This window comes from Podarcis cretensis (genome assembly GCF_951804945.1).
Source record: "Podarcis cretensis genome assembly, chromosome: 7".
NCBI classification, from domain to species: domain Eukaryota; kingdom Metazoa; phylum Chordata; class Lepidosauria; order Squamata; family Lacertidae; genus Podarcis; species Podarcis cretensis.
This window is the reverse complement of record NC_137176.1, coordinates 44,920,383-44,931,060: the sequence shown is the minus strand read 5'-3', so window position 1 is coordinate 44,931,060 and position 10,678 is coordinate 44,920,383. Positions and strand designations below refer to the sequence as shown.

General features: G+C 41.6%; 1 protein-coding gene across 1 annotated transcript in view; it reads left to right on the top strand.

Moving 5' to 3' along the window:
• The first annotated feature begins 3,224 nt into the window (after positions 1-3,224).
• The window catches only part of ARHGAP28 (Rho GTPase activating protein 28), a 57,410-nt gene continuing 49,956 nt past the window's right edge, over positions 3,225-10,678 (top strand). Inside the window, exon 1 of the mRNA XM_079983895.1 lies at positions 3,225-3,598. Within this exon, the coding sequence (XP_079840021.1) occupies positions 3,240-3,598 (359 nt within the window). The 5' untranslated portion in view covers positions 3,225-3,239. The remainder of the gene's footprint in view (positions 3,599-10,678) is intronic.

Genomic DNA, 10,678 nt, shown 5'->3' with positions numbered 1-10,678 from the left:
TTTACTAAATTAAGAATTGTGGGACCTGCAGCCCACAACTCATAGCGTTATGTTCAATAAAGTCATTCATTGAGGGCTCATCTCGTGTTTATTTAATCTCCTCCCATTACACATTCAACATATTTCTTGGTCTTGGGTTGTACTTTTGTGTTTTGTCATGTTTATTGGTATCCGTCTGTCTCAGGAGACAATGAAGAAGTAACCCTCTAATTTCTCTTTCCTTTACAACTGGGAATGCCACTGTGATGGTTTTCTTTAGTTATGGTTTTGGTCCTTAGCAATACATCATTGGAGCCAAATCTCTTGTGGTGTGGAAAAGCATTGAGTTAGTTGTCCTGGAATGCTAATGCTGTGCATATGCTGCAATCTGAGGCTGCTACAATGGAATGAATTGTGAAGGAATTAAAACAGTGGGGCAAAATCTATTTGTTGTTGTTTAGTCATTTAGTCGTGTCTGACTCTTTGTTACCTCATGGACCAGAGCACGCCAGGCACTCCTATCTTCCACTGCCTCCTGCAGTTTGGTCAAACTCATGTTGGTAGCTTCGATAACACTGTCCAACAATCTCATCCCCTGTCATCCCCTTCTCCTTGTGCCCTCCATCTTTCCCAACATTAGGGTCTTTTCTTCTCATGAGGTGGCCAAAGTATTGGAGCCTCAGCTTCACGATCTGTCCTTCCAGTGAGCATTCAGGGCTGATTTCCTTAAGAATGGATAGGCAAAATCTATAGTGATGTGCTATTTGCCTTTTTATGCTGTATGTAGATCCCTGCCCCAATGCTATTTTCTGTTGGCAGCCTTTGTTGCTCCTGTTGTGTGTATGCCACTGTCCTGATGTAAGTTCCCTTTCTGCCACAATGCCATACACCAAATTCCTTTTTGTGTTTTGAAGAAGTGCCAACTTTCCCCACAGCTTCTAAGCTAACTACTGCACCATTCATTGGTTAATGTTTACTTCCTGCTTCAGCAAACCAGATCACAACACAGAAATGATGTCAGTATTCTGAGCTGAAACAGATCAAAAGTTGCATATAAGAAACAGAAGCCAACTAGAAGAATACAACATCCCTTTTAAATTAAGGCTATGTGAACAAGAAACAGTAGATAGATATAAGATACAGAAAAAGTAGCTTTAGAAGCCCTAGAAAATTAACATTAATTGTTACCATAACATTGTAACTTGCTCTTTGAAGATTTAATGAAATTGCCCTTGTGTTCTATATTAAGATGCAAAAGACAGCAACTTAATAAGTTATCTGGTGGATTGCTTTTTTCACCTGTTTGTGATGACTATTATTTCTGCTATGAAGAACAGATTAATCATTTCTATATCTTCTAAGTCTGCATCTTTTGGAGACAGTGGACACCTTCTCACTGTCCCTATTTTGTGGAAGTGGTTCATGTGCCAACCAGAAATTTAGGTCTGTGTAATTAAAATGGATTAAAGCACTCTGTCCTGCTAGTGTAACAATCCCACCCCCCCAAAAAAAAACAGACTTTGTGCAGATAAAAAAGTAATGGGGAAATCCTCTGAAAAGTGTGGGATGAACTATTGAGTGTTAATCTTTCTACTTGCCCAGAGGATACAAACATGCCCTTAACCTGCTTTTTAGATGTTACATTTGATAGTCCGTTTAAACAATCTGAAGAAATCTAAACTTTTTAAAAGTTATTGCAGCTAACTGAATACAGTAATGCTAGCAGAGGAATAACTTTCCAGACATACACTATAATTTGTAACAATAATCCTCAAAGGCCTTAATCTCAAAAGACTTCTATTCATGAGTTTGGATTTTTACTTCATAAGAACGTCAATTTATCAATTAAGTACATCTGCTTCACAAGCAAAACAAGGTGTAATATTTCAAAGTACAAATGCCTCTTTCAACAGAATCTCTCAACGATTTATTCATCAACAATTACCTGAAATGTGGATTTCAAAGAACATATTTTCTTTATCTTATATCTGCATACTTTCATAACTGCCATGACTTTATATAAATGTATCATTGGAAACAATGAACAAAGGAGAGAAATGTAGCAAACTTTCATTCCATTTATGGAAGGCTGAAAATATAGTCCTAAAACTGATATACAGTATATTTGAAATCAGTAAGATGAAAATTATGCTTATTGATGGAGGAACAACCAGAGGGTATTAGACTTGTTTGCCCTTTGTTACCAAAACCCACATTTCAGTATTGAAGAAACTCCTAAAAACAGCACAGTTGAAGTTCATAGGAAAGCTGAATGTGAATACTGGTGGCCACAGACCGACATCCTGCCATTTTGTATTGTGCTGACCTCAAACATTAGAAAGATGTTTGATACATTCCTCTTTTAATTGAGGCCAGATCACCCATCTCTTAATTTCATTGGATCTCTCACTCACTATATTTTGCTCAATATATTAAAATTCAGGGGAACACAGAAAGCTGCCTTGTACCAAGTCAGACTATTGGTCCATCTAACTCAATATCCTCCACACTGACTGGCAGTAGCACAGCCACAGAACTAGGCTCTTTGGCATGCAATGCACATGCTCTAACACTGAGCTACAGCCCTTCCCTTTGATACAGATTGAAAGGAATCTTGATGAAGCTTACTTGGGAGTAAATTTACACATCAAAACTCCTTGAAAGGGGTTTGCACAGAACCAAGAAGAGGGGTGGGTGGCAAAAAGCCTCAAAGGAAACAAACCAGTTTAAAAGGAAACCAGAGGGTCTTGGCTGATCTTACGGAAATGCAGTATTTTAATGATCCTATGACCAAATAAATCCAATTCGAAACCTGACCTCAGATAGACAGTTGCTGCACATGGAGGTTCTACTTTAAACAAACAATTTGCTTTTCCTGGAAGGATTCCTTTGTATTCGAATGATATATTGCCTACTTTTTTATGCCCTTTATCAATAAATGTGTTAAGGTGCTTTTATTTGTATATATGTACATATGTATGTGTATGTATGTACATTGACACGCATCCGTGTTAGCGTACATACATGCCAAACTGGATCTTTGACCCGGGTGACAGAAAGCCTAGTTTCTGCCCTGCCCTGAGGAACGATGATCTTTATTTTGCCTCCCTTGCCTTGGCACAAGGACTAGTTCTGAGTTTGTATTTGGAGAGCCAGCCTGCAACTCCCTGCGCTTCTGCGCCACGAAGGATTCCTCGAGGAGAAGCGCGGGTCCTCCTGGGGCGGAGGCGCGGCGGGCGGGGGGCGGCGTTTTTGAACCTATGCTAATTCCGCTGCTAGGCCAGGAGGAAGAGCCCCGAGGTCTCGCCAGCCCGGCAGCAGCGCTCGGCGGCGAGGGTGGGGAGGGGGAGGCCGGGGCGAGTCTTAAAGGGCCCGAGCACGCCGCTGCTTTTGTGACAGGGTCCTTTGATCCCGAGGAGCCGCGCCGCCGCCGGCTGAGGCAGGCAGTTGTCGCCGGGCGAGGAGGAGGAGGAGGAGGAAGAAGAAGACATGCGCCCGTTGCCATAATGGAGATAAAAGACACGGGCAGCGTGGTCCTGACAGCCTACCACTCTTACACCCCATCCCGGCTGGAGCCCAGCTTCGCTCCGGAGAGCCCCCCCAGCCGGTCGCCTCTCAGGTAAAAGGAAGCGCGCGGGGAGCTGGCGAGGGGCGAGCTTTTGTCTCGAGGTCAGTCACTGTGTGCGCGCGCGCGAGAGAGAGAGGCAGGCAGGCAGACAGGAGAGCGTGTGAGGGTCGCCCTCAGACACGCTCCTTCTCCCGTCCCTGCTTTTCTCCTCGTTTTCTTACGAGGCGCCGAGGAAGTCTCCCTTCCTCTTCCCGCCGCAGTTTTGGCTGCGCCCTTGACCAGACGTGCGTCGAGGGAGCGGGGAGGGAGGCAGGGAGACGGGTTGGCGAAAGGTCTTCCGTTTAAAGTCTCCGGAGAGCTGCGGATCAAGTTTGTTTGCTGGCCGAGATGGGCGTTCAGATAACCTGCTGAGAAGCAGCGAGGGAAAGAGAGCGGGGAATGGTCACTTATGGACGAGATGCACCGTTTAGCAAGGGGAAGAGTCAGCTGATAGTCAGAGCCGGCTTCATAGGCAAACTTGAGCAGTTTTCCCTTCTCCCCAGTTTATATATAAACTCACAGAATCAGAAGGGACCCTGAGCAATTTTTCGCCCAACGTGGGGCTCGAACCCGCGACCCAGAGATTAAGAGTCTCCAGCTGAGCTATCCCAGTGTAATCCTAGGCATGGCTACTCAGAAGTTAAGTTGCCCCGAATTCTGTGGGGCTTTTAGCTAAAGTGGACACAGGATTGCAGCCTAGGTGGTTTATTTTTTTGGAGCAGGGTCATTTATTATCATTGCACACCCTTTGGTTTTTAGATATCTGCTGATATTATATGAAATGCCTAACCCATCTCATCCCAAGGGCAGGTCACAATAATTCATGCAGGGCAGAAACAAGATTGAGCAGAAACAAGGATATTTAATGTATTTATTACATTATAAAATATTTATCACATACAGAAGGTCAGGAGAGATTACCATTACAAGAGTTTTCATCCAAACGCCAGCAATCCCCACAAGCAGGAATTTCACAATATTAAGTGTGTATCTTGCAGACATTCCTTGCATTTGTCCCAGATAAGTTTGCTGATAAAGGAAATTGTTTGGGTAACATCTTCCCTAGTGATACCTTTGGTCTTAGTGAAGCTGACCTTTCTTCTAAAGACCAGCCTGTTTTAGCTAATGTCAGCAAATGATATGTTTGTGGAAGTCTGTAGAGTTGGGGGGTTGTCTTTTCCTGGAAATGGGAAGTTCTCCCGTTTTAGAAATGGAAAAAGTTAACATGCATAAAATTAAGATATTAAAGCAATAGTCATATGCTGCATTCTTGGAACTTTAACAATGACCAGTGCAAATATTATAGTAGCCAAACTAAGGGCATGCTACATTCTACATTACAGCCATCAGCAGGTGTCAGTTTAAGCTTAGAGGCCTACTATGTGGATTGAACAATCTCCACACTGCCACAAATGACCAAAGGTGTGCAGGTGTCATGGGGGCAATGAACAATATGCACAATGAATTGCTTTTCGTAAACAACTTGCCAAATAGTGTTTTAGTCCTATGTGAAAAAATTTAAAACATGGATAAGGAACTTGTGGCCAGGGCTGGATTTAGAGCTGTGTGAGCAGTCTGCATGCATTGGGTGCTGAGATGAGGCAGCTGTCTGAGGCACTGCCTTTCCAAAGGCGAGGTAGGGTCCTAGAGCCCTCCCACCTACTTCCCAAAGCTGGGAAAGCGCTAACTAGGCTTGGCTTGGCTTTGGGAAGGCAGCGCAACAGTTGGAGAGGGAGGGTGGGTGCCAAATTTTGGCCTTCCACGGGGTGCCACGGAACCCAAGTCCACAACTGTTGTGGCCCTCCAGATGTTGTTGGACCCTATTCCCATCAGCCTCAGGCAGCATGGCTGGTAGTCAGGTGTGATAGGTGTTGTAACAGGGATGATGGGTGTTACAGCCACACATTTTCCATCTCGGACTGAAAGCAATTTCCATGCCAGTCATCATGTCATTGTATACCAATCCAAAATTAGAAGAAAAAGGCTGGAGACTATAATGTATGACAGTTTGGTACGGATTATAATTCTTCTGTGGAGTTTGTGAATGGCTTGTGGCACGTTGTGTCTGGGTTGTTGTTGTTGTTTTGTTTCATTTCCCCATCTGGAACAGTAGTTGTGATATATTTATAGGATACTCATGTCCATAAACAGTCTTCTATTTTATATTCATTTTATAGCACAATCTTATTCAGAATTAAGGCCAACTGTGGTTAGTAGCATTCATTCATGGCATATTTGCTTAGGATTGCAGCCTGGGAATTGGCATTATAGTGATTGTATTAATTTACTCAGATTTCAAAAATATATTGTGGGTGTTAGCTGTTTTGTGGATCCAAATTGTATGGAAAGGTAAGATAGAAATGAATTAAATATTTAAACATTTTGCATGAATGAGTGTCAGTGTGTGAAGGCCCTGGGATCAATGTAGGATTGCTTTTTCTTTTCTTTCCTAGTGTGATATCAAATGCATTAAAATAATAGGAGGAAATTTGAGGCCTACATCCCTAGCCCTAAGCCCAGTGGCCCAAGAATGTAGAGTGAGTGCTAACAGGGAAATATATATAGCCTTTGGTAGATTTTAATGAATGCATCAACTCTTAATTCCTTAAAACCTTGGACCAAAATAAACTAAGTCAAAGTCCAGTATATCCAGTCCACTTGTCATCTAGATAGTTTCACAGCAAAGATGGCATTGGCATTCAGTTATCTAGCAGTGTTTGTTGGGGAGAATGTTAAGTATTTTAATTCTGATGTTCATGTGTTTGGTTTGATTTATGGGACTTGAAATCTATGGGACTTGAAATATGCTTAATTTAGTGACCTTATAAAAAATTATTATTATTATAAGGTTAGCCCATCTGGCAGTTGTGGTTGTTGTTGTTGTTTTTTTTGGGGGGGAGATAAAATGATGTTTGATATGCATAGTTGGCATCCCTAGTAATAAAAACAACACAGTAGTGACTCAGTGTTAAATTATTGCTGAAACCATCATTTCATTATCAAGGAGCAGAAAGAAAATGGCTTGGATCCAGAACACTCATGAGACACTCCTACTGGAGGAAGGGAGGAGATGATTTTTTTATTTTTTTTTGCTGAATCCTCCTTCACATTGCAGACTTTTGTGCCCACTGAAAAGTTGCTCTGGAGGAGTGTGGAAGGCAGGATAGGGAGCCACAGGTGAATCAGCAATACCCATTCCTCCAGTAGCAGCTTCCTCTGGATCCCATCTCCTTCCACAAATGGAAGGAGCCCTTCCATTCACAGAATGGACCCAATAAATTAAAAAATACAACATTTCTGTTACTTAAACAAAAGAGTTATGTTGTGTCAATTCATGTTGCTTCTAACAATAGTTTATAAACTTGCTTGAGTTCCAAACTCTGAAGTTGTGCAGGAAAGAATACAAATAAGAACTACTATTCAGAAATATAAATGAAAACTTTAAGCTACTTTAAAGGATATACGTATGAACAGCAAGTTTCTTGAGCTCCTGTAATGTTTTTTACACACACACACACACACACCTCCCAGTGAAGTTGCCCACTTCCTGCAGCTGTCTGGTTGCAGTAAGTGGTTTTTGCCATATGGGCAGTCAGAAACTCCATCTGTGTTTCCGAAGCTTGCTGTGGAAAGAGGTTGTATTACCTCAGCATGTGGTCCAGTGGAATGCAGAATGCATGAAAGAAAATGTACTAGTTGTTTTAGCAAAGGACAGAAAAGTCTGTGTTTGAATTCATGGCCTTTTTCCTTCTTCAAATTCTTTATAATAAGAATTGTTGTCATAATTATTCTCCATTTTCTGTCTCCAGTTAGTACAGTGTGTTCAGTTTGGGTTCATTAAGACAGCAATCTGGAAATGGGTTTTCTGTAGCTAAATATTTTTTTTAAAAAAAAAACCTACAGTTTTTCTTATGTTTAGTAATTGGACCTTGGAGTCTCATTCTACTTTGACCACTTTGATTATGCAGATGAAACATGCATATAAAATCAGTTGAATAATTTGTTATTTGTACTCAAAATGACTTAAGTATATGGTATTAATTAGTACATTTTAATGTGTAGAAATGAAGAATTTAAATTTATAAATTCAGTTTCTTGCTTTCATTAAAAAGCTAAAAAAATGAACAGCAAAGTTTAGTTTTAACATAGTATTGACAGACCTCATGGGGATACTTCACTCACCAACACACACAGTCCACTAGAGCTAGCTATTTCCTCTTGTGTTGCACTAGTGTGGTGATTATGCAGGAAAATACGCTTCTAATTTGTATGAAGTCCATTAACTGTTTTGTTTTCATGTGATATGATATGATAAGTGTGGCTAACCCTTTTCCTGCAGGAGCTGCATGCTAAAGTGGCTGTGGCCCAAATGGAAAAGTAGGACATGGTCATGGTGTAAAAGTGGGTGTGACTGTGGTGGAAAATTAATACCCTTTTCATTACATGGTGAATATATAGAATAAAGCATGGCTGTGGTTTTTTCTCCTTTGTGATTTTCCTGGTACTGAGGAAGCGACTACTTTTAGTTGGCATTCCAAAATCCAGTGGGTTCATCATGTATGAAGTTGGTTCTTTGCATATACAGTGGTACCTCGGGTTACAGACGCTTCAGGTTACAGACTCCGCTAACCCAGAAATAGTACCTCGGGTTAAGAACTTTGCTTCAGGGTGAGAACAGAAATGGCGTGGCGGCAGCAGTGGGAGGCCCCATTAGCTAAAGTAGTACCTCAGGTTAAGAACAGTTTCAGGTTAAGAACGGACCTCCAGAACGAATTGAGCTCTTAACCCGAGGTACCACTGTACTAGCATTGGAAAAACCTGTTCTTCCTGATAAAAAGGTAAAGGTAAAGGTACCCCTGCCCGTACGGGCCAGTCTTGACAGACTCTGGGGTTGTGCGCTCATCTCACTTAAGAGGCCAGGGGCCAGCGCTGTCCGGAGACACTTCCGGGTCACGTGGCCAGCGTGACATCGCTGCTCTGGCGAGCCAGAGCCGCACACGGAAACGCCGTTTACCTTCCCGCTGGTAAGCGGTCCCTATTTATCTACTTGCACCCGGAGGTGCTTTCGAACTGCTAGGTTGGCAGGCGCTGGGACCGAGCAGCGGGAGCGCACCCCGCCGCAGGGATTCGAACCGCCGACCTTTCGATCGGCAAGCCCTAGGCGCTGAGGCTTTAACCCACAGTGCCACCTGCGTCCCACTGTACTAGCATTGGAAAAACCTGTTCTTCCTGATAGGTGCTCCCAAATCTTAAGTGGGTGTTTCTTTGTTGTTGGAAAATTTCTCTGTGGTTATGCAGAGCTCATAGAACTCCAACACTTCCATGGTTCTTTGTGGCAAGATAAGTTCCATTTGATATTCCTCTGGTATATTTGATAATTTCACAGTAAAGTGTAACACCAAAATGCTGTTTAAGGTTCTGGAAGTGTACAGTAAAGTTCTGCTGAAAATGGCCACACTCTGCTGCTGTTTTAGGATTATGTCTTCAAAGGACTGGGAAATATGTTGTACACAGTATTTCCCTTCCTAGCTGGTGTTGAAAAGCCTTAGAATAGAAAAAGCCTTCTTGTAGAATAGTAATCAGCTGGTTTTGCAGTTCAGTGTTCAGCTATTTTGTGACATCTACCACAAATGCCAGGACAGCCACTATTTGTCACTCAGTTCTTCAGCTGGCTTCCCACTAGACCTCATGAACAGTTTCATTTCTTCAGGGAGCTCATAAAACTGCTTTAGTGCAGTACCTCTGCTCAGCTGTTATACTTCACATAGTCAGATTAAGGTTCTTCAGGAACTCTTTGATCTAGCAACTGTTCAACCTCCGGCTTTTTATAAAGCAAATGCAGGAAATAAATTGATTTATTTGTTTTGGTTTATTGTATTACTATGCAGCTTTTCATTCAGGTGAATCTCAAAGTTACTTACAAACAATAAATAAATAACAATAACATAATAGAACATCACCAAAACAGCATAAATACTATAAAATAATTAACAAATTACCAACAAAACAATTATAATCTATAAATCACTATTAACAAAACAGCAACAATCATGGCAATATTACTATCTATTTAGGCCAAGTTAATTTTACACCTATAACTGGAAAGAGCCCCATAGTTTAAATTAAGTCCAAATTGAGTAGAATCAAATTTCTGAAAATTTTTAGAGCAGGGGTAACAGACTAACATAGGTGCTCCTCAGGAAGGAAGTCTTAAACTGGCACCCAAAAGTTGGAAAGTGTCAGCACCAAGAAGGCCTCACTTAGGACAGTATTCCACAGGCGGGAATTATTCAGGAATTATTTTTCAGTTCTGCCTTCTTGTTTGCACCTCCACCATGTTTCCTGGTTTATTTTCCAGTTCTGATGTGCTCTTTAGTTCTGGCTTATGCCTTGATTCTGTTTCCTGGTTTGTTCATTGGTTCTGACTTGCTTTGTCCCTTGGCTCACTCCAGACTGCTACCCATGATCATGCCCTGACTTAGGGCATGCATAGGGAGGCTGTTGCCATCATAGCTAGTCAGCATTTTTTTGGCTTGTCCATCCTATTTTGCATTTTAGTTCCAGCCCTTTACTGGGGGCTGTTACCACCAGCTGTGCCAATTTGCTGATGTCATTGCCATTCAAATGCCTTTATAATGCCCCACAATTGAATTGTCAACATTCTTTGTCTGATGTGTTCCATAATATCAGCTTTACTCAGTATTACTGTGCTACACCTTGTTATATGACTGCCAGTAGCCCATGATGCTGTAATAGTCAATGATGTGGGTTGCCTTGTAATGCCAGCAAAGTTCTAGAAATTGTGATATCACATTACATTCATTCATAAGTTAGCATGCAATGTCATAAAACATGTGCTAGCGTAGTGGCTTATAGGATCAGGCTGTAAGCATTTTTATTCCATTTTCTTTATGTTATTTAGAAGCCTTTGGCACAAATTAAAACTCAGTTCATGGGATGAGTTCAACATTTATTTATTTAATAAAATGTATACGCTGTTTGATTGTAAAAAAACCCACACCCTTAAAGCTGTAAACAAAGTTAAAATACTAAACCTGATTGAAATTATCTCAGCTTTCTAAGCATATGGGT